This window comes from Pseudorasbora parva, chromosome 15 (genome assembly GCF_024679245.1).
Source record: "Pseudorasbora parva isolate DD20220531a chromosome 15, ASM2467924v1, whole genome shotgun sequence".
Lineage (NCBI taxonomy): Eukaryota > Metazoa > Chordata > Actinopteri > Cypriniformes > Gobionidae > Pseudorasbora > Pseudorasbora parva.
The window spans coordinates 2,436,773-2,461,344 of record NC_090186.1 but is presented as its reverse complement, the minus strand read 5'-3'; the positions used below and the strand labels follow the sequence as shown (position 1 = coordinate 2,461,344).

General features: G+C 40.5%; 1 protein-coding gene across 20 annotated transcripts in view; it reads right to left on the bottom strand.

Moving 5' to 3' along the window:
• Window positions 1–24,572, bottom strand: part of ptprk (protein tyrosine phosphatase receptor type K) — a 278,449-nt gene that overhangs the window by 121,300 nt on the left and 132,577 nt on the right. For all 20 annotated transcript variants that reach the window (XM_067416690.1, XM_067416688.1, XM_067416697.1 and 17 more), the window contains 2 exons: window positions 23,340–23,514; window positions 5,798–6,091 (listed from right to left, as the gene is read on the bottom strand). In XM_067416690.1, the coding sequence (XP_067272791.1) occupies window positions 5,798–6,091; window positions 23,340–23,514 (469 nt within the window). The remainder of the gene's footprint in view (window positions 1–5,797; window positions 6,092–23,339; window positions 23,515–24,572) is intronic.

Genomic DNA, 24,572 nt, shown 5'->3' with positions numbered 1-24,572 from the left:
CTATCCTCTGAAAGCACAGCGACTGCCTGTGAGATGAACGGGGAAGCTGATGGACTCTTTTCCGGGTTTTTGGGACGAGCCTGGACCGTTTCAGAAGAGCAGAGGGACGCTCCGGGCGATAGTTTTTAACTCAGTTAGAGCCTGAGGGGCTCCTGCTGATCTCAGAGGTTTAGGAACAGGGCTGTGATAAAGACACGTCTGATTGTGAGCTCAACACACACACACACACACACACACACACACACACACACACACACACACACACACACACACACACTAACCCCAACCCCATAAACCTACCCATCATACACACACCCACACTAACCCCAACCCCATAAACCTACCCATCATACACACACACACACACACACACACACACACACACACACACACACACACACACACACACACACACACACACACTGCCCCTAAACCTACCCATCACAGGAAACATTCTGCATTTTTACTTTCTCAAAAAAACATAATTTAGTATGTTTTTAAGGCCATTTGAATTATGAGGACATTTGATATGTCCTCATAAACCACATTTATAGTGTAATACCAGTGTAATACCCATGTAGTTATACAAATTTGTGTCCTCATAAACCACATAAACAGGCTCACACACACACACACACACACACACACACACACGAACACACTCACAGGGAAGCTTCAGTGTGTGTTTAAGTGGAAAGAATCAGTTGTGCTCAGACACACTAGAGCCGATGTTGGTTCAGAGAGTTACGCCTCTTCTCTGTCGCCCTTTTCAGAATGCAGACCCACAACCAAGATAAACTCTGCTGCCAAACATAATATTGATAAATGTGAAATATGCACACGCCACACAAGCGCCAGACAACACGGTTTAGCAGGAAACTAACCGACAGATAGAGACGAGAGAGAAGAGAGAGTGTGGTTTTCGAGCGAGCACTCGGCAGACTGGCTCCAATCTAAATGTAATTGTGTAAATTCAGCGGTTCCACTCGGTTCCCCTGTCCGAGGTGAGATAAGCGTGTGATTGGCTAGAGGGAGATGAAAAAGCCAGCGAGCGCTCCATCTAAAGCCACGTCTAAAGCAGACCTGGAAAACGTCTTTTGCCAAAATAAAAAAAATAATAATATGAAAGTTCAAATGCGATTGATGGGGGAGAGGGGCTCCTGTTTGAATTTCAATCAGAGCGGGGCCGCCACTGGGGACACAGAGCATCTCTCTGTAATGAAACCATGCATATGCCTCTCTCTCTCTCTCTCTCTCTCTCTCTCTCTCTCTCTCTCTCTCTCTCTCTCTCTCTCTCTCTCTCTCTCTCTCTCTCTCTCTCTCTCTCTCATTCAGAATCAAATAGCTTTATTGGAATGGTGAAATAAATCTTTACATTGCCAAAGCATTCATAGGCTGTGTGTCTACCAAAGCGTTTTTTCATGCAGCTGGCTGGCGGTTTCAATTGTTTTCAATGGGAGCGCCGCGTTTTTAGAACGCCTGGCTATTTGATTCACGCTTAAGCGTATTTCAGGCTCAAGCGCTGAGCGAGTATTTCAGGCTCAAGCACTGAGCGAGTATTTCAGGCTTAAGCGTGGAGCGAGTATTTCAGGCTCAAGCACTGAGCGAGTATTTCAGGCTCAAGCGTTGAGCGAGCATTTCAGGATTAAGCGTTGAGAGAGTATTTCAGGCTTAAGCGCTAAACGAGTATTTCAGGCTCAAGCGTTGAGCGAGCATTTCAGGTTTAAGCGTTGAGAGAGTATTTCAGGCTTAAGTGCTAAACGAGTATTTCAGGCTTAAGCACTGAGCGAGTATTTCAGGCTTAAGCGCTAAACTAGTATTTCAGGCTTAAGCGTTGAGCGAGTATTTCAGGCTTAAGCGCTAAACGAGTATTTCAGGCTTAAGCGCTGAGCGAGTATTTCAGGTTTAAGCGTTGAGCGAGTATTTCAGGCTTAAGCGCTGAGCGAGTATTTCAGGCTTAAGCGCCGAGCGAGTATTTCAGGCTTAAGCGCCGAGCGAGTATTTCAGGCTTAAGCGCCGAGCGAGTATTTCAGGCTTAAGCACTGAACGAGTATTTCAGGCTTAAGCACTGAGTGAGTATTTCAGGCTTAAGCACTGAGCGAGTATTTCAGGCTTAACCGTTGAGCGAGTATTTCAGGTTTAAGCGCTGAGCGAGTATTTCAGGCTTAAGCGCTGAGCGAGTATTTCAGGCTCAAGCACTGAGCGAGTATTTCAGGCTTAAGCGCTGAGCGAGTATTTCAGGCTTAAGCGCTGAGCGAGTATTTCAGGTTTAAGCGTTGAGCGAGTATTTCAGGCTTAAGCGCTGAGCGAGTATTTCAGGCTTAAGCGCTGAGCGAGTATTTCAGGCTCAAGCACTGAGCGAGTATTTCAGGTTTAAGCACTGAGCGAGTATTTCAGGCTTAAGCGCTGAGCGAGTATTTCAGGTTTAAGCACTGAGCGAGTATTTCAGGCTTAAGCGCTGAGCGAGTATTTCAGGCTTAAGCGCTGAGCGAGTATTTCAGGTTTAAGCGTTGAGCGAGTATTTCAGGCTTAAGCGCTGAGCGAGTATTTCAGGCTTAAGCGCTGAGCGAGTATTTCAGGCTCAAGCACTGAGCGAGTATTTCAGGTTTAAGCACTGAGCGAGTATTTCAGGCTTAAGCGCTGAGCGAGTATTTCAGGTTTAAGCGCTGAGCGAGTATTTCAGGCTTAAACGTTGAGCGAGTATTTCAGGCTTAAGCGCTGAGCGAGTATTTCAGGCTTAAGCGCTGAGCGAGTATTTCAGGCTTAAGCGCTGAGCGAGTATTTCAGGCTTAAGCACTGAGCGAGTATTTCAGGCTTAAGCGCTGAGCGAGTATTTCAGGCTCAAGCACTGAGCGAGTATTTCAGGCTTAACCGTTGAGCGAGTATTTCAGGCTTAAGCGCTGAGCGAGTATTTCAGGTTTAAGCGTTGAGCGAGTATTTCAGGCTTAAACGTTGAGCGAGTATTTCAGGCTTAAGCGCTGAGCGAGTATTTCAGGTTTAAGCACTGAGCGAGTATTTCAGGCTTAAGCGCTGAGCGATTATTTCAGGCTTAAGCGCTGAGCAAGTATTTCAGGCTTAAGCGCTAAACGAGTATTTCAGGCTTAAGCGCTAAACGAGTATTTCAGGCTCAAGCGCTGAGCGAGTATTTCAGGCTCAAGTGTTGAGCGAGTATTTCAGGCTAATGCGCTGAGCGAGTATTTCAGGCTTAAGCGTTGAGCGAGTATTTCAGGTTTAAGCGTTGAGCGAGTATTTCAGGTTTAAGCACTGAGCGAGTATTTCAGGCTTAAGCGCTGAGCGAGTATTTCAGGCTTAAGCGCTGAGCGAGTATTTCAGGTTTAAGCACTGAGCGAGTATTTCAGGCTTAAGCACCGAGCGAGTGTTTCAGGTTTAAGCGCTGAGCGAGTATTTCAGGCTCAAGCGCTGAGCGAGTATTTCAGGCTTAAGCGCTGAGCGAGTATTTCAGGCTTAAGCGTTGAGCGAGTATTTCAGGTTTAAGCACTGAGCGAGTATTTCAGGCTTAAGCGCTGAGCGAGTATTTCAGGCTTAAGCGCTGAGCGAGTATTTCAGGTTTAAGCGCTGAGCGAGTATTTCAGGCTCAAGCGCTGAGCGAGTATTTCAGGCTTAAGCGCTGAGCGAGTATTTCAGGCTTAAGCGCTGAGCGAGTATTTCAGGCTCAAGCGCTGAGCGAGTATTTCAGGCTTAAGCGCTGAGCGAGTATTTCAGGCTTAAGCACCGAGCGAGTGTTTCAGGTTTAAGCGCTGAGCGAGTATTTCAGGCTTAAGCGCTGAGCGAGTATTTCAGGCTTAAGCGCTGAGCGAGTATTTCAGGCTTAAGCGCTGAGCGAGTATTTCAGGCTAATGCGCTGAGCGAGTATTTCAGGCTTAAGCATTGAGCGAGTATTTCAGGTTTAAGCGTTGAGCGAGCATTTCAGGTTTAAGCGTTGAGCGAGTATTTCAGGCTCAAGCGTTAGGCGTTTTTACTGGTTGCCGAGAGTTGAAGAATGTTCAACTTTGAGTAAAACGCAGCACTCCCTACTGTCACTTTTTACCCAGCTGTCCAATCACAGTGGAGAAGGGGTGGGACAAATACTACATTAGACCAACCGCCACATTCTGCGTGGTGAACAGATGAAAATTATTTAATAAGAGCCAGAGCTTATATATATTCTATTTATATAGAATCAATACAGAAACAAATTACCTGTGAAATTAGTAACACTTCCTAAGCTAAGAGTCTCAAATGAAAAAAAAAAAAAAAAACGCTGCCTGCCAAAACGCTCAAGCGCTCACAGCGAGGCGTTTTCAGCTGGTTAAAAACGTTTTAGAGGACACATGGCCGTAACACTATACTATTAAAAAATAAAAATAAATAGAAATAAAAATAGAACATTACATGAAAATAAACATAGCAATAAAAGAGTCCAATCTTCTAATATTTACAAAGTTCGTAGTCTCTCTCTCTCTCTCTCTCTCTCTCTCTCTCTCTCTCTCTCTCCCTCCATCTCCCTCTCTCCAGAAGTCGCTCCGTGCCTCCTCATACGATCTGTATATCTGTCCTCACCGAGTCTTGCCACGTTTAATACGGGCTCCATGGAAACCCGCGGAGAGAATGGCATCACAAGGCCCTTATGTGCAGTGTGACTGAGTGTTTGCTCTCATACGCGTCCAATTTCACAAGGGCGGTGGGCGCATGGTTTGAGTCATGATTAACATATAAACACACACACACACGGCAAGTGGCGTCGTCGATAGCTGTCTCTACACGCTCTCTTGTTTACTTTTATTTTCCAATTATGTTTCTGAAGAAGCTCCAGGCAATTATTTATGTGCAAATACGACACACCGAGGGGGGGCAGTTTTAGTGGAGGTGAACAGGCAGACCCTTGTTTCAATGTCTCTTATGGTTCGTTGTGAAATTGCAGCTGAACCCGAACCTCCATCTGCTCCAGGGGAGCCTGCATTTTGCACCTTTTGTGTGTGTTTATGTGTGTATGATCAGAGCAGAAGTGTGTCCACAAAAGTAATACCTAAAGCACCTGTGCAAACTAGGCCCAAACCTCCTGTATTTACACTTCAAGGGGCAATTCACCCTAAAATGAACATTTTTGAATCATATACACTGCAAAAAATGCTCTTCTTACTCAGTATTTTGTCTTGTTTCTAGTCTAAATATCTAAAAATTCTTAAATCAAGATGCATTTAGCATGTAAATAATGATTTTTTCTAGTTTTGTTGAAAATAAAATCTAAATGAAGTGAGTTTTTGCTTAAAACAGGCAAAATGATCTGCCAATGGGGTGAGAAAAATAATCTGATTTCTGATTGAAATCTTGTTTCTTGTTTCCGTCCCAAACAGAAATAAGATTATTTTTCTCACCCCATTGGCAGATCATTTTGCCTGTTTTAAGCAAAAACTCACTTCATTTTTATATTTTTCATCAAGAAAACAAGAAAAAATATCTCATGTCATTTTACTTATCGAGTAAATGCATCTTGATTTAAGAATATTTAGATATTTGGACTGGAAAAAAGACAAAAATACTAAATAAGAGCATTTTTTGCATTGCACACACCCTTATGTCTTTCCAAACCTGTCCATATAATGAAAGTCAATGTTGTTTTGAACCCACAGACTTTTGTCGGAGAAAAATAGTTTTCCACAGAAGGAAGGTCATGCATTTTTGGAAGGGTTGTTTGCACTAACAGTGATTTGCAAAGGCAATGCAACAGGAAGTCGTTCATTTTCAATAAGAATTGCCGATTAATCAGCTATCAATCACGTCACACTGAGCGACTAACCTGCACATTTGGTTCTGGTGATGAGGGCCGGCCCAGGCTGCCCGGTTCCACCCTCTCCCGGACGGGTCAGCAGAACTCGGATCTCGTACTCCGTGTCAGGATCCAGGTGCCAGAGTTTGTAATTGGGCGAGTTGACGGCGTGGGTCTCGGTCCAGCTTCCGGATGTCATCCTGTACTCCACCTCCTTCAGGATGATGGGGCCGTCCCCAAAAATGGAGTTAGCGTTTAGCTGGATTAGCAGGTATGTCGGCCCGACGCCCAGCAGCTGTGGTGGAGCGATGGGTCTCGGGGGCTCTGGAAGAGTAACGATCAATCTCAACTAACTGTTTCATCCAAAATGTCATGTAAAAAAAACAAAATGCACTGCAAATTTATTTTTTATTTTCTCCAAAATATCTAAAAATGCTTAAATTTAGAAACATTTACTAGACAAGTAAAAATTATTGTCTTGTTTTGGGAAAAAAATACTCAAAATCTGGCAATGGGGTAAGAATAATAATCTTGTTTTCTGTTTGATTAAAGATTATTTTGCTCACCCCACTTGCAAAAACTCTCTTCATTTTGAGTTATTTTTCCCAAAACAAGACAATTACTTTTACTTGTCTAGTAATTGTTTCTTAATGTAAGAATTTTTTTAATTTTTGACTAGAAACAAGACAACAATACCAAGAAAAGCATTTTTGCAGTGTGTGGCAACGTTTTTGCACAAAATACCAATACGTACATATCGCGACCGTTTCAAAGAGAAATGAACACTGGGTGGCACTAAAAGCTTTTTCTGGAACAGATGTGTGTGAATCTGAAGTTTTGTTACGTGGGTTTTTTAACGTACACACACACTAAACCCTAAACCGACCCGATAGTGTTAACAAAAGCAAATGTGACAAAAATAAGATTGTGTCGATGTCATTTTATCTTGTGTTTTAAACTCGTCTTTGAGCTCTTTTATCATCACTCGTTTTTCAGCATCGCAAGGTCAAATCTGTAGCAGCTGAGCTATCGAGCAAACTTAGTACGTCAGAAAAGAGGAACATATGGAGCTGGTTAAGTCACGCAAACTCCACAATGTGTTCGCTTACAAATCACGGACTATAGTAAAAAAAGAAAAGTAACCGATAACAAAAATGAGTTAAAAAATGAGCTCTTCACATTGATAACGTTCTGAAACTCGGTATGTGTTATCGGGACCATGCTCTGAAGGTACTCAAAAAGTTTGGTCAAAAGTAATAGTCACATTTCCAAAAAATTATAATTCAGCCATTTTGACTAAAATACTTTAAGGGCCCTATTTTAACGATCTGAAACGCAAGTGTCAAAGCGTGAAGCGCAAGTAACTTTGTGGGCGGGTCTCGGCGCTGTTGCTATTTTCCCGGCGGGATAAATGGCTCTTGATCTAAAATGGGTTGGTCTGAAGTAGCTTCATTATTCATAGGTGTGGTTTGGGCGTAACGTGAATAAACCAATCAGAGCGTCATCCAACATTCCCTTTAAAAGCAGCTGCGCAAGTTCCATTACGGGTCGCTATTATTATGGCGTATTTACCAGACGCACGCCAGGAGCGGTTCACAGCCGAGGAGACTGATGTTCTTGAAGAGCAGTGAAGGACAGAGGAGTTGTGTTGTATGGGGATGGGAGAAACCCACCCAAAATAGCGGCGGTTAAACAGTTTTTTCAGTATTTCAGTCGATTTTTTTTCCTGGTTCTTGACGGACAAACCAGTTTGTCAGATGTCCTTATATACATATATGTCTTGCCACTATTGGGCAAACAGGTCTGATCCTTATTTACTACAATTAGCCTGAATAATTTGTAAGCTAGATTTATGCCTATTTTTTCACATCTTCGTGGCACACCACAATGATTTCCGTCATCTCATGTGTTCATATTTTTTTAGTGTAACAATTTATGATTTGCAAAAATAACTGTTGCATCTGTGTCGATTACATGAGCAAAGTGTCTGCGCGTTGTGCACGCTATACATTATGGTCAAGCATGCGCCTTTAAAATAGCATAATGAACAACGCGCGACGTGCCGCTGACTTTAGACTGAGTTTTTTCTGGTCAGTGGCGCAATTGTTTAATGGAACAGCAAAATAGCTCCAGGGATTGTTTGCGCCGGAACACGCCTCCTTTTTGCGCTGAACCGCCCAGGGAGCGCAAGTTCATTCACTAGTTTAGCGACGTGCTTTGCGCGGGTGCAAAATAGGAATGACACATGCGTCGGTGTACAAAGTCAATTGCGCTGGGTGCAAGATAGGGCCCTAAATGTTTAACTAGAATGTTTAAAATATAATTGCTATAGTTTAACATTGTTGCTGAACATCGAACTAGTGTTGGCTGGTCATTTGTTAATTCATTTTAATATCAGTAAATGTTCCAGCTAGCCGTTTGTATCAAAAAAGCACTTTTTTTAATTACCGTTAATGTTCACTAAGCACAAAAAGCACAAATCAACAAGCAAACCAGAACAATACTGCAGATGTACATGCAAATGTATCACAGCACAGCAGACGCTCCAGACGGCGCTTTAGTAAGTGTGTGAGCGTTCGCGGATACATTTGGCTACACAGACAAGCGGAGACACATCTCATCCGTACATAAAACAAGCTAGTCATGTGTTTTCTACTGGAGGGGAGAAACAGAAAGTGTAGACATCCTCCATGCTGATCTTTAGAGATGGTCTCCGAGAGTCTGGACACTGCTGATGACTTTATGATGATGAATAAATCATGCAAGATGACGCATAGAAGAGCCGCTTAAAACAGCAGCAGCACAACACATCCTGACACCTGTTTTGGTGACATATAAAAGGTTGAACTCTAAAAAAAATGCTGGGTTGTTTTAACCCAATGTTGGGTCAAATATGGAAAATATGAAAAATTCTTACAATAAGAAACATTTACTAATTTGTTTTGTTTTGGGGAAAAAAACCTCAAAATGAAGAGAGTTTTTGCTATAAAAGGTTGCACTCTAAAAAATGCTTGGCTGTTTTAACCCAATGTTGGGTCAAATATGGACTAACCTATCAACTGGGTTGGTTTAACCCATTGATTGGGTTGTTTTAAATCTGTGGTTGGGTTAATATTTGCTTAAGACACACTGCAAAAAATGCTTTTCTTACGTAGTATTTTTGTCTTGTTTCTAGTCAAAATATCTAAAAAATTCTTACATTAAGAAACATTTACTTGACAAGTACACATTATTGTTTTCTGTTTGAATTAAGATTATTTTTCTCACCCCATTGGCAGATTATTTATCTTATTTTAAGCAAAAACTCTCTTCATTTTGAGTTATTTTCCCCAAAACAAGACAATTACTTTTACTTGTCTAGTAAATACTTCTTGATGTAAGAATTTTCAGATATTTTGACTAGAAACAAGACAAAAATACTGAGTAAGAAAAGCATTTTTTGCAGTGCAACCCAATCGCTGGGTTAAAACAACATCTGACCCAACATCGGGTTATTTTTTTTACCCCGAATCTTTTAGAGTTTGGTAACACAACACATATTCACTATTAACTCCAACTTCTGCCTCAATAAACTCCTAATTTACTGCTTATTAATAGTTAGTAAGGTAGTTTTTGTAGCGGTTAAGTTTAGGTATTGGGTCGGATTAAGGGATGTAGAATAAGCTCATGCAGAATAAGGCATTAATATGAGCTTTATAAGTGCTCATAAACAGACAATATCCTAGTAATATGCATGATCATAAGACACTAGTTAATAACTGAACCTTAAAATAAAGTGAAAGGTTTTGGCCTCATCAGCTTGGCATTGATTTTGGCGTTTAAAGCTGCGAGACTGTCCACTGGAGCGACGGACAGCTCAAGCTGAGAGACGATCAGATGGACACACACACACACACACACACACTCTCTCTTTCCACCCCAGATGGCTCCTGAACTCTCTATTTGTTTCAGCTAATTAACCAGCCCACATAAAGCTCAGAAACAACACAAACCAACACACCAATCACACGCCTGTTACGTCCATAAACGCTCATGTGATGAGCAGATGTGACTCTTAAACATGTGGTCAGGAACAGAACTGCTCAAGGACAGGACATGCAGAGAAGCTTCGGCATAAGACGGGGAAAGGGCACAGCAAAATAATGCTCTTCTTACTTTGTCATTGTGTCTTGTTTCCAGTCTAAATATCGAATAATTCTTAAATCAAGATGCATTTACTAGATCAGTAAAACGACATAAGATATAATTTTTTGTTTTGTTAAAAATCAAATCAAAATGAAGTGAGTTTTTGCTTAAAACAGGCAAAATAATCTTATTTCTGATTGAAATCTTGTTTCTTGTTTCCGTCCCAAACAGAAATAAGATTATTTTTCTCACCCCATTGGCAGATCATTTTGCCTGTTTTAAGCAAAAACTAATTTTAATATTTTTCCCCAGAAAACAAGAACAAATATCTCGTCATTTTACTGATCTAGTAAATGCATCTTGATTTGAGAATATTTGAATATTTGGACTGGAAACAAGACAAAAATACTGAATGAGAAGAGCATTTTTTGCATTGTGTTTATGAAACGCCGATCCTAAATGATCATTTTTGCAGTTCTGGTTGGTGACACTTGTATATAAAGCACACAATTTACATTTAAATGTGTTTTTATTACTTAATATTTGACTGCACAATAACACCACTGATTAACCACATTTTTTTGTAAAGAAATGAATACTTGTATTCAGCAAGGACGCGTTAAATTGATCAAAAATGACATTTATAATGTCACAACAGATTCCTTTCAAATAAACGCTGTTCTTCTTCTGAACTTTCTATTCATCAAAGAATCCCCCCAAAAAAATCAAATGTATGACAGTTTCCACAAAATACGAGCTGTTTTCAACATTGATAATAATCATAACTGGCCGTGTTTTAATTAAAAGGAAACACAAATTCAAATTGAATTAGTCAATTATCCGATAGGTTTTAAAGAAAAGTGAACTTGTCTCAAAAATAATAATCATGTGAAGTATTAAATTAATGAATTAATACCAACAACACTAGTAATAACATGTCACTTGGGCTTCTGTGCCAATTTTGGTGGCCCATCTTACCCCAAACAACTTTATCCTTTCATGTCCATATAAAAACACACATTTAACTCCACACATCTAAAACCATCAAAGTGTCCACAAATGCCACAAAAACGTTGATATTTAATATTAATATATTTAAAAGTTTGGTAACACGTTAGTGTGGGGAACACATATCCACTATTAACTCCGACATTTGCCTCAATAAACTCCTAATTTACTGCTTATTAATAGTTAGTAGGGTAGTTTTTGTAGCGTTTAAGTTTAGGTATTGGGTCGGATTAAGGGATGTAGAATAAGCTCATGCAGAATAAGGCATTAATATGAGCTTTAGAAGTGCTCATAAACAGACAATATCCTAGTAATATGCATGATCATAAGACACTAGTTAATAGTGAGGGTTAACCCTAAATAAAATAACCAGTTTTGACTGATCACATGATCACAAATGTTAAAATAGCACCGCCATTCATCAAGTGTTGGGATCGTGTGGCATTTACGGTCAGGAGAAATAATGAAGGTGTGCGGGTCATCTTACCCCGGCTCGCACACCTGTCGCACTGATTATTTAAAAACGCATCACGATGAACTTTAACAGTATAATCAGCAGCTGTAGAATGTTTTTTAATTTTCTGAATAACTCTGTTGGCGTGCGTTCCTGTAAACGAGCGACCTGTGCAGCGTCTTAATGGAATAAAGGAAGGAATGAGAGTTAATTGATTTATTGTGTGTTCCTGCAGGAGGAGGTGCTGGCATCCCTGTGCAATCAAAGCCTGCTTATTTTAATACCGTAATCTGATTCCAGCATGTGTGTGTGTGTGTGTGTGTGTGTGTGTGTGTGTGTGTGTGTGTGTGTGTGTGTGTGTGTGTGTGTGTGTGTGTGTGTGTGTGTGTGTGAGAGACACCGCTAACAGCAACACGGCAAAATTACATTTTACCAAGTAATCGAATCACAATGGCACTAATACACAAAAGCACTGCCCTTGCAGAGCCAAACTCCAAACACACACACACACACACACACACACACACACACACACACACACACACACGTTTGCTTTTGTGAAATGTGGGGACATTCGATAGCCGTAATGGTTTTTATACTGTATAAACCGTAGTTTTGATCCCCCTTCATTGACCCTAAACCTACCCATCTCTCTCTCACACACACACACACACACACACACACACACTGCCCCTACCCCTAAACCTACCCATCTCACACACACACACACACACACACACACACACACACACACACACACTGCCCCTACCCCTAAACCTACCCATCACACACACACATCACGCACGCACGCACGCACCCACGCACGCACACACACACACACACACACACACACACACACACACACACACACACACACACACACACACACACACACACACGCACGCACGCACACACCTACCCATCACAGGAAACATTCAGCATCTTTACTTTCTCATAAAAACTCCTCCTGTGTGATTTATAAGCCTTTTGTAAAGTGGGGCCATGGGTAATGTCCTCATATTTCACCCTCTCCTGTAATACCTGTGTCATACCCATGGCATTATACACATTTGTGTCCTCATATGTCACACACACACACACACACACACCCCTTTCTTGTTGCCTTGTTTTGAGCCTTGTGGTGACATCACGTCTGTAAACCGCTCTTTTACTTCTCATGTATTATTTTAAATGTGACATTTACCGGAGCGCCTGCTTTCGTCCATCACTCGCTGACATATAAAGCCTCCGCCTCCAGACGGTTATTACAGCGGGTGGATCCCGACCCTCCCAGAGCACGGCCAGCTCATATTTCACCCCAAAATCAAAAGATGTTTTGCTTGAAAAGTGCATTGACCGAATCCTTCAGTGTCCAGATTGCGTCCTTCTCCATGTCGACGGATGTGTGTGTGATATAAAACATGCTGCTTATGAGCGAGTCCATCAGCGGAGCACTATAATACTCTGGCTTTCCCACTAATGAAGCGACTCAGGGGCATTAATGTGTACGGCTGCGCTTATTTGTTCCTCAGAAAACAAAGCTGAGGCAGACCGGGCTCTTTGAGGAGGCAGCAGAAAGCCTTGTTGGTTTGTGTTGAACATGCAGACAAACGACATTCATCTCAGTTCATTAGAGCCACTGACACACACACACACACACACACACACACACACACACACACACACACACACACACACACACACGAGTGCTTTTAGTGGAGCGGTGGGTAAATTGGCGAGTGAATGGAACAGGATTCGTATATTAGCTGAGAGCAGGTCGGATCAGGGTTATTAAACTGCCACGAGTTATGTTTATAAATTCAAGATTTTAAAATTGATATAATTTGATTGTGTTCAACATTTTTCTGCAACTTTGTCCAGTGTTGTTTGTATAAGCTTCTTCTTGACATCACTTTGTGATATTGACTGAAATGCATGTTATAGATCTTATGTTTTATTATTTAAATTATTTTATTGAAACATTATAAAAGGATTCTCCTATCTATCTATCTATCTATCTATCTATCTATCTATCTATCTATCTATCTATCTATCTATCTATCTATCTATCTATCTATCTATCTATCTATCTATCTATCTATCTATCTATCTATCTATCTATTTATCATTCTATCTATCTATAAGTCTGTCTGTCCGTCCATCTATCTATCTATAAGTCTGTCTGTCCATCCATCTATCTATCTATAAGTCTGTCTGTCCGTCCGTCCGTCCATCCATCCATCTATCTATCTATAAGTCTGTCCGTCCGTCCGTCCATCTATCTATCTATAAGTCTGTCTGTCTGTCCATACGTCCATCCATCTATCTATCTGTAAGTCTGTCTGTCTGTCCATACGTCCATCCATCTATCTATCTGTAAGTCTGTCTGTCCGTCCATCTGTCTGTCTGTCCGTCCATCTGTCTGTCCATACGTCCATCCATCTATCTATCTGTAAGTCTGTCTGTCTGTCCATACGTCCATCCATCTATCTATCTATAAGTCTGTCTGTCTGTCCATACATCCATCCATCTATCTATCTGTAAGTCTGTCTGTCCGTCCATCTGTCTGTCTATCCGTCCATCTGTCTGTCCATACGTCCATCCATCTATCTATCTGTAAGTCTGTCTGTCTGTCCATACGTCCATCCATCTATCTATCTATAAGTCTGTCCGTCCGTCCGTCCATCTATCTATCTATAAGTCTGTCTGTCTGTCCATACGTCCATCCATCTATCTATCTGTAAGTCTGTCTGTCTGTCCATATGTCCATCCATCTATCTATCTATAAGTCTGTCTGTCTGTCCATACATCCATCCATCTATCTATCTGTAAGTCTGTCTGTCCGTCCATCTGTCTGTCCGTCCGTCCGTCCATCTATCTGTCTGTCCATACGTCCATCCCTCTATCTGTCTGTCCATACGTCCATCCATCTATCTATCTGTAAGTCTGTCTGTCCGTCCGTCCATCCATCTATCTATCTGCAAGTCTGTCTGTCTATCCATTTTTCTGAAAGACTTTCTTAACTTCAAAACATTTTAACTTCAAGCTTTTAAGACTTTTTTAAAAAAAACTTTATGGTCTGGCTTTCTCAAGCCAACTTGTACTCCAAGTAAAAATCCAATTTCTGATATCAAGAATTCATATCCTGGGAATTAATAAAAGTCAAAAGGGGTTGCCATAGCCATACGTGTTCAATAATCTGTTGTTGGCTGTACAACCCAATACGGGGGAAAAAATAAAGATTTGACACAACTTCCATTACATCGCGACTGCCCAGCACTCATCGACTCGTTTCTCATGTCATTCCAAACCTGTTTTCTGCCATATCAGCGTCTACCACGCTCAGAGACACCAGAGAAGTATCATTAAAAGTGGTCAACTGTTTAAAGTAGTTATCAATGAATAATGACTTAAAACGGATAGTTCATTCTGTCATCATTTACCCTCTCTCAGGTGTTTCTAAACCTTTCTTAGGAAGTCAATGGTCACCAAAACGTTAACATTTCAGTCTGTTCCTCACACAGATGACTTTAGTAGTCATATGGGGGACTTCTATTATGTTTATGATACTGTTATGGCTTATATTGACATGTCTTTGTCACTTTTACTATACGCCACAGTAGAGAAAAAAGAGCTGTGTGATGATTCTTCATAAAATGTCCTTATGTTTTCCACTGACTAACAAAACACTGCAAAAAATGCTTTTCTTACTTAGTATTTTTGTCTTGTTTCGAGTCCAAACATCTAAAAATTCTTTCATTAAGAAACATTTACTCGACAAGTAAAAATTATTGTCTTATTTTGGGGAAAAATGACTCAAAATGAAGAGAGTTTTTGCTTAAAATAAGATAAATAATGTTGTTTTAAGATTATTTTTCTTACCTCATTGACAGATTATTGTGCTTATTTTGAGCTAAAACTCTCTTCATTTTGAGTTATATCTTCTCAAAACAAGACAATTACTTTTGCTTGTCTAGTAAATACTTCTTGTTTTAAGAATTTTTAGATGTTTGGACTAGAAACAAGACAAAAATGCTCAGTAAGAAAAGCATTTTTTGCAGTGTATCTAACTTGTTTGGGAGAAGACGACGACAGAATCATTACGTTAAGTCAATCATTATTTTAAGTGTTGTAATTAATATGCTAATTAAATACTCTCAAACTTTAAAATACATACTACATTTGTTGTTCAGGATAATAGGCTTGGATGATGAAGCCCATGAGCGGTGCGAGCGAGGCGTGAGCGTGACTCTTCCTCTGTCAGGTGTCAGTGGCTGTTTTACGCGGGTCATCCATCATGAGCGTCTGACATGAGCCAATGATAGCGCTGTGCCCTGCTGTTAGCCTCTTTAAGCCCCGTCTCATCTGTCTTTCCCTCACACTCACACACGTTTGTTTTTGTGAATTGTGGGGACATTCCATAGGCGTAATGGTTTTAATACTGTACAAACCACATTTTCTATCCCCTTACACTGCCCCAAAACCTACCCATCACACACACACACTCACACACACGCACGCACACACGCACGCAAACACACACTGAAACGCAGTGAAACACACACTGAAACGCATACACTCACACACACACACACACACACACGCATGCACACAAACACACGCACAAGCACACACTAACACACACACGCGCACACACACACACCATCATACAATTGTAAAATGCACTTGCCCTCGACTCAACATCTTATAGTCAGAGAATAATCTTTTTCTTGTCATTTATTTCACACGCGAGGACCTGGCAGGGACACGTTTGATCAAAGCAAGGCCGGGTTAAAAAAAGAGAAAGTAAAGAGAGCGAGAGACAGACATAAAGGGAAGAAAAGCTAAAGGAAATATTTCCTGTGGGAAGCGTCACAGCTTTTTTATTTTGAAGTTTTGATGGGGCCTGTGAAGGGAAAGAGATGACAGGAGCGAGCGGATCGGGGGACAGGGCAATCTAACACCTGATGGACAGCGGAGGGGAGAGAGAGAGAGAGAGAGAGAGAGAGAGAGAGAGAGAGAGAGAGAGAGAGAGAGAGAGAGAGAGAGAGAGAGAGAGAGAGAGAGAGAGAGAGAGAGAGAGAGAGAGAGAGAGAGAGACGGATCCCTGTCTGTTACACATCAGTCTCTCTCTCTCTCTCTCTCTCTGCGCTGACAGGGTGTGTGTCACCTCTCACACACTCGCCGTCTAGGTGTGTAAAACTGACACTCATCACGCCTCAAACGCTGGACTGACAGTAAAGGCTGCTCTTGTCTGACCTCTGACATCTCACACCAGACTGACCCGTTCAAAAGTTTAACTTTTTTCAAAGAAATAAATAATTAAATGTGTGAGTGTAAAATAAGTCCCCAGAGAGTCTATGTGTTTTAAATATGCCGTTTTTGTGTGTGTCCCTTTAAATGCAAATGAGCATCTGCTCCCGCCCCCATTCAGGAAGAGGGCGAAGCTTTGAGAGCTGGTGTCAGAAAATATCAGAAACTGTACAGGCTCTTATGTTCAAACCGGAGTTGGACAATGATGGAGAGACTCCAGAAGAAACAACGACATGTAGAATGAGACGTTTCTGAAAGGATAGAGGATGAGTTTATGAGTTAACGACCTTCAGTCATAGAATGAAGAGAGAACAGGGATAGTTTAGTTTAATTACGGTTATAATATCTGCCGATGAAGAGAGAACAGGGATAGTTTAGTTTAATTACGGTTATAATATCTGATGATGAAGAGAGAACAGGGATAGTTTAGTTTAATTACGGTTATAATATCAGCTGATGAAGAGAGAACAGGGATAGTTTAGTTTAATTACGGTTATAATATCTGCCGATGAAGAGAGAACAGGGATAGTTTAGTTTAATTACCATTATAATATCTGCAGATGAAGAGAGAACAGGGATAGTTTAGTTTAATTACGGTTAAAATATCTGCTGATGAAGAGAGAACAGGGATAGTTTAGTTTAATTACGGTTATAATATCTGCAGATGAAGAGAGAACAGGTATAGTTTAGTTTAATTACGGTTAAAATATCTGCTGATGAAGAGAGAACAGGGATAGTTTAGTTTAATTACGGTTATAATATCTGCTGATGAAGAGAGAACAGGGATAGTTTAGTTTAATTACGGTTATAATATCTGCTGATGAAGAGAGAACAGGGATAGTTTAGTTTAATTACGGTTATAATATCTGCTGATGAAGAGAGAACAGGGATAGTTTAGTTTAATTACGGTTATAATATCTGCTGATGAAGAGAGAACAGGGATAGTTTAGTTTAATTACGGTTATAATATCTGCTGATGAAGAGAGAACAGGGATAGTTTAGTTTAATTACGGTTAAAATATCTGCTGATGAAGAGAGAACAGGGATAGTTTAGTTTAATTACGGTTATAATATCTGCTGATGAAGAGAGAACAGGGATAGTTTAGTTTAATTACGGTTATAATATCTGCTGATGAAGAGAGAACAGGGATAGTTTAGTTTAATTACCATTATAATATCTGCAGATGAAGAGAGAACAGGGATAGTTTAGTTTAATTACGGTTATAATATCTGCCGATGAAGAGAGAACAGGGATAGTTTAGTTTAATTACGGTTATAATATCTGCTGATGAAGAGAGAACAGGGATAGTTTAGTTTAATTACGGTTATAATATCTGCTGATGAAGAGAGAACAGGGATAGTTTAGTTTAATTACGGTTATAATATCAGCTGATGAAGAGAGAACAGGGATAGTTTAGTTTAATTACGGTTATAATATCTGCCGATGAAGAGAGAACAGGGATAGTTTAGTTTAATTACCATTATAATATCTGCTGATGAAGAGAGAACAGGGATAGTTTAGTTTAATTACCGTTATAATATCTGCAGATGAAGAGAGAACAGGGATAGTTTAGTTTAATTACGGTTATAATATCTGCTGATGAAGAGAGAACAGGGATAGTTTAGTTTAATTACCGTTATAATATCTGCTGATGAAGAGAGAACAGGGATAGTTTAGTTTAATTACCGTTATAATATCTGCTGATGAAGAGAGAACAGGGATAGTTTAGTTTAATTACCGTTATAATATCTGCTGATGAAGAGAGAACAGGGATAGTTTAGTTTAATTACCGTTATAATATCTGCTGATGAAGAGAGAGGTTATGCAAATGTAAGGGATAGTGATGTCACTAACTGGTTGTAGCCCTTAAAGAGAGATTTCAGTAGAAGAAAATATCTCTTCTTGCTTTGAGCGTCATAACTTTGCAGATGTTGTTTCTGCTCGAACAGAGACACTAAACACTCACTAAAGTTACACTAGTTGAATTGTATGTATTCACATAGAAAACATGTTTTACATTATAATAATATTTCAATATATTCCCTGTATTTCCTGTATTTGTGATGACACACTAAAAAAAATTCTTACTTAGTATTTTTTCCCTGTTTTAAGTCCAAATATCTAAAAAATCTTACATTAAGAAGCATTTACTAGACAAGCAAAAGTTTTTGTCTTATTTTGGGGGAAAACAACTCAAAATGAAGAGAGTTTTTGCTTAAAATAAAATAAATAATCTGCAAGTGGGGTAAGAAAAAATATATAGTTTTCTGTTTGAATTAAGATAATTTTTCATAACCCATTGGCAGATTATTCATCTTATTTTAAGCAAAAACTCTCTTAATTTTGAGTTTTCACCCCAAAAAACAAGACAATAATGTTTTCTTGTCTAGTAAATGTTTCTTAATGTAAGAATTTTTAGATGTTTGGACTAGAAAGAAGACAAAAATACTAAGTAAGAAATGCATTTTTGCAGTGCAAATACAGCCTTGGTGAGCAGAAGAGAGTTTTGACTAGCATTGTATACACTGTAACATATGACTGATGAAAACAGCTGAATAATTCCTTTCCTCCATTAAATATAATCTCCAAGCGTTGACTTTAGATTGCGAGTGTGAGCCAGGTGAGTGTGTGAGCGCAGTGAGGGTGTGTTTTATGAAAGCAGATGAATCATTGATGCTTATGGCAGTCAGGAAGCCGCCGCTCGTGACATTAATGAACCGCTTTCTGTTCTTCATTCTCTCAGATTCTCTCAGATGAAGCGTTGGGAGTTGTTGACATTTTGGCTCTTTTGGTTTGTTTGCGTTTGTTCTGTGTGTGTGCATGATCGGGAAGAATCAGACGAGCGCGCTTCATCAAACTTTAACGATCCGTCAGCACGCGCAGCGCCGGCGTCTTTAAAACCTCCCTCGTTTCAACTCCTGATCTCTGGCTGTCTGTTCAGGCATATTTACCAGCGATCAGGCGTGTGTTTGCGACGGGGTGCAGCGCGCTCACAGGAAGCTGACAGCCTGTTATCTAGTCATTAGGAAATCACAAGTAGCAAACAATCATCATCTCCATATCTCTCTCACACTTCTCGCAGCACAAACACACCTGCATCACGTCGGGCTGTATAGGAATCTTATCTATCACAGACTTCCCAAACTCTCAAGCAAAAATCTCAAATATCATTTTACTTATCTAGTAAATGCATCTTAATTTAAGAATATTTAGATATTTGGACTGGAAACAAGAAAAAGAGGTTTGAAAACAAACCCGGAAGGGAAGCCAATGCTGAATAAAGTCGTAGTTTTTGTTATTTTTGGACCCAAATGTATTTTGGATGCTTCAAGAGACTCTAATTAACCCACTGATGTCTCATATGGACTACTGTGATGATGTTTTTATTCCCTTTCTGGACATGGACAGTATAGTGTGCATAAACTTGCATACGCTCTCGGACTAAATATAAAATATCTTAAACTGTGTGTGAAGATGAACGGAGGTCTTACGGGTGTGGAGCGACATTAGGGAGAGGAGTTAATGACAGACATTTCATTTTTGGGTGAACTAACCCTTTAAAGTAGACGGATGGACTTGTTCTTCCAGCTAAAGCGAGGTCTTTCTGCAGCTGCATAAGATCTCCAAACCAGTGCTGTCTAATAAAAACAGGGCGGTGTTTATCGACTGTTTGCGTTTGAATCTATTTCACAGCACACGACTTGTCAATTCAGCTTATTCTCTACAAGCGGGAGAGCAGGCTAATGTCATTACTCCAAACCCTGGGCTAAAGACGGCGAGCTCCCCTCACGCCGTTGTGTTGTTTTCCTCTACCATCTCTCTCGCTGCAGCTGGAGGACACGCAGATCGATCCTTCTCCAGCGTAAGAATTCACCACTGAAATTTTCATTTGTTACAAAGCGGCCCCAAACAGCCGGGAGGGCCCGCTGTCGCCCCGCATTAGGGAGAGCGGGAGCTAATAAAGCACTAGCCTGGGGTCACGCGCGACAATAGGCAACTCTGTGCCAGCTCCCATTAGCGCACGCACAAATCCATGGCCCAAAAATTTCCGCTGAAATTACCATCTTTGGTATCCTTGTAGCAGGATGTCAGCTGGGGAAGTGTGGTGGAGATATCTGAGCTGTCAGTGCGCTTGAGACTCAACTGGCCCTCCTGCCCTCCGGCCGCCGCTAACTATTCCTCTCAGAGTCACATCTGCACACACCAAACTTCACACTGCACTCGACGGACCGAAGACTGCAGCGCTTCGGCTCGCTCTCAAGTTCGGGATAGGTCGCCAAAATAACTGGTTGTGCATATTAAAATGGCACCATGTGCCCAATGGTAATTCAAATACATATGCATTTGTATCATTTAACAGCGTTTAATTAAGCAGATGACCACTGTAGCTTTCTCCTTAAAGGGTTAGTTCACCCAAAAATAAAAAATCTGTCATTACTTACCCTCATGCCGTTGGCCAGCCGTCAGACCTCCGCTCATCTTCACACACAGATGAAGATATTAGTGTTGAAATCCGATGGCTCAGAAAGGCCTTCATTGACACCAATGTCATTTCCTCTCTCAAGACCCATAAAGGCACTAAAGACGTCGTTACAAAGCCCATCTCACTACAGCGGCTCTACAATCATTTATGAAGAGGCCAGAATAGAAAAAAACTAAATAACGACTTATATAGTGATGGCCGATTTCAGAACAAAGCTTCGAACCGTAATGAGTCAGTGAATCGATTCATGATTCGGATCGCCAGAGTCACGTGATTTCTGCAGTTTGACACACGATCCGAATCATGAATCGATTCACTGACTCTGTGATTGTCTGACGGTTTTTGTGAACAAAAACTCTTCTCGTGTCTTCATCAATGATTGTAGAGCCGCTGTAGTGAGATGGGCTTTGTAACGACGTCTTTAGTGCCTTTATGGGTCTTGAGAGAGGAAATGACATTGGTGTCAATGAAGGCCTTTCTGAGCCATCGGATTTCAACACTAATATCTTCATCTGTGTGTGAAGATGAGCGGAGGTCTGACGGCTGGCCAACCACAGGAGGAGTTAATCACACAATTTACACTACAGGCTGAACTAACCCTTTAAAAGAGTCTCTAAAATATTTTTTTATGATACCAAACAACTATTTATTTTGTGAATATGTTACAAAAAAGTACAAAGACTCAGAGTCTGTAATATCTATTTTAAAGGATTACTTCACAAATGTAATGTAAAATAAAAATGTCCTGATATTTTCCACACCCCCATCTCATCTAAGATGTTCGTGTCTTTCTTTCTTCAGTGGAAAAGAAATGAAGTTTTTTGAGGAAAACATTCCAGGATTTTTCTCCACATAATGGACTTCAATGGGAACCAACGGCTGAAGGTCCAAATCAATTCAGTTTCAGAGGAAGAGCTTCATAGACTCTGATCCCAGAGGAATAAAGTCTGATCCAGACTAACCATCCGACATTTTTAAGAAGCAAAAATGTATATGCTTTTTAACCACGAATGCTCGACTTCAGTGTTGTTCTTCTTCACGGCGTATAACGGCATCACGTCGGAGAGGTCACACTTCATCTCATGTTCTCCTCCAACTCTTCAAAATTGTCCGACATCGTTGTTTTACCTTTATTTTGTTTTAAGGGCGTTTGATTTATTCTTTGCACGTTCGTTTTAACACTAGGTTGGTACTTCCACCTACGTCATGTGACCTTTCCGACGTGATGACGTCATGCATTGTGAAGAAGAACAGCACCGAATTCAAGCATTTGTGGTTACAAACTATATAATGTTTTTTTTGGGGGGGGAAATGTCTGATGGTCTGTCTGGATCAGACTTTATTCCTCTGGGATCAGAGTCTCTGAAGCTCTTCCTCTGAAACTGCACTGATTTGGACCTTCAGCCGTTGGTTCCCATTGAAGTCCATTATGTGGAGAAAAAACCTGGAATGTTTTCCTCAAAAAACTTCATTTCTTTTCCACTGAAGAAACAAAGGCATGAACATCTGGGATGAGATGGGGGTGTGGAAATTATCAAGACATTTTCATTTTGAAAGCAAACTGTTTTTTTAAAAGGGTGGTGTCATGCGATTTGACTTGTTTAACTTTAGTTAGTGTGTGATGTCGCTGTGATCTGACTTGTGTAACTGTAGTTAGTGTGTAATGTCGCTGCGTGAGCATAAACAGTCTCTGCAAAGTTACAGCGCTGAAAGTTCACTGCAAACGGAGATATTGTCTTTAAAGTTACGGCAGTGTATTGCCTACAAAAATGACCGCTTTGGACTACAACGAGCTTCTTCCTGGGTTGGTGACATCATAAACCCTCGCTAGTCTCCGCAGATGTGACTTCTGCCCGTAATGGGAAGGGGCGTGGCCTTGACCTGTGCTTGGCACTTCAGCCAATAAAAATACAGGAAACTACATTTGGCCATCTGACCAATCTAAGACCGTTGCGTTTTTCAGAGGGAGGGGCTTCATAGAAGCAGGAAGCAGACGAGCCGTTCAAAGGACAGTGGAGACAGCGGTGTGGAATAAAGGGAGAATAGAAGAAAAATATGGGGTTTAAAAAAAAAAAAAAGTATTAGGACGTTATACTGCGCCCCATAAACACAACCAAGCCTAGAAAAAACCCACAGAACCATTCCTTTAATATTTAGAAAAAGGCAAAATGACCAAACAAGCCTTTACCTCTGACTATGAGTCCAGCGAAGTTGGAGACGCCGGATCCTCGCTCTGATTGGGTGACGCAGCGGTACAGATCCTGGTCCTGACTGGTCACTTCTCTCAGTCGGAAGGAGGCCGCAAACTTCCTGTGGTTGATGTTTTTCTTCTCCGCCACTGGAATGTCCTCTCCATTACGCCGCTATACATGTCAAAAGAGGAAGAGAGATGAAAAATCTGATATGTGCAGGTCTAATTCAGTCATTTTCTCCCAATTATAACAGCATCAGATGTCACAGTTCACCCAAAGTGTGTCAATGTTCACAATGATCCATGTTATGTGCTTTGGGTTAGGATTTAAGGTTGGGCGCTTTTTAAAGACACACTTTATTGCAGTTTTTACAAGATATGCGAATGTCCTTGTTTACAATTATATAAAATATGCAAAAATGCTAGGGATGCACCGAAATGAAATTCTTGGCCGAAGCCGAAGCCGAATAATAATGAAATGCTTGGCCGAAGACCGAAGGCCGAATACCGAACGCGGTGTTTGGCCTTTTTTCCATTTATTTGGCAATTTTTTTTACCATTACAATTATTAAATAGTAAAAATTTGCTTTTTACTATTTTGTGTTGCTTTTCTGAGAAATAAATCAAATAACAAAAATACAATTTCAAAATATTTATTTAACACTGAATTTTTTTTAACATTCCAGCAGATATTATACAAACTAAGCACAACATAACTTAAAATAAATAATTAGTATGTAGAATGTAACTCTGTATGTCTACAACAACAAATGTGCATTGAATAGTGCAAAAAATGTGGATGAACCCACAACAAATAAATAACTGTCCTAGACATAAGCCTACTTAGCCTACTTCTTCAGGAAAAGGGGCAGGTTCTTCTTTATGAAAAGTAGCTTCTCTGCTTTCTCACATGAAAGTCAGTTCCTCTTCTCATCGATGACATGAGATCCAGCACTAAACAGTGCTTCCATACTGCTGACATGTTTGCTGCATAAAGCACGCGGCTCTCACTCTACGTGGGTTATTTTTTGATCGCTTCATTAAAAACGTCATTGTTCGGCAAAAATTATTCGGCCTTTTTACTTATTCGGCCGAATGCCGAAAGTGCTTTTTTGGCTATTTTCGGCCGAATAATTTCGGTTGCCGAACATTCGGTGCATCCCTAAAAAATGCTTTTCTTACTCAGTATTTTTGTCTTGTTTCTAGTCCAAACATCTAAAAAAAATTAAA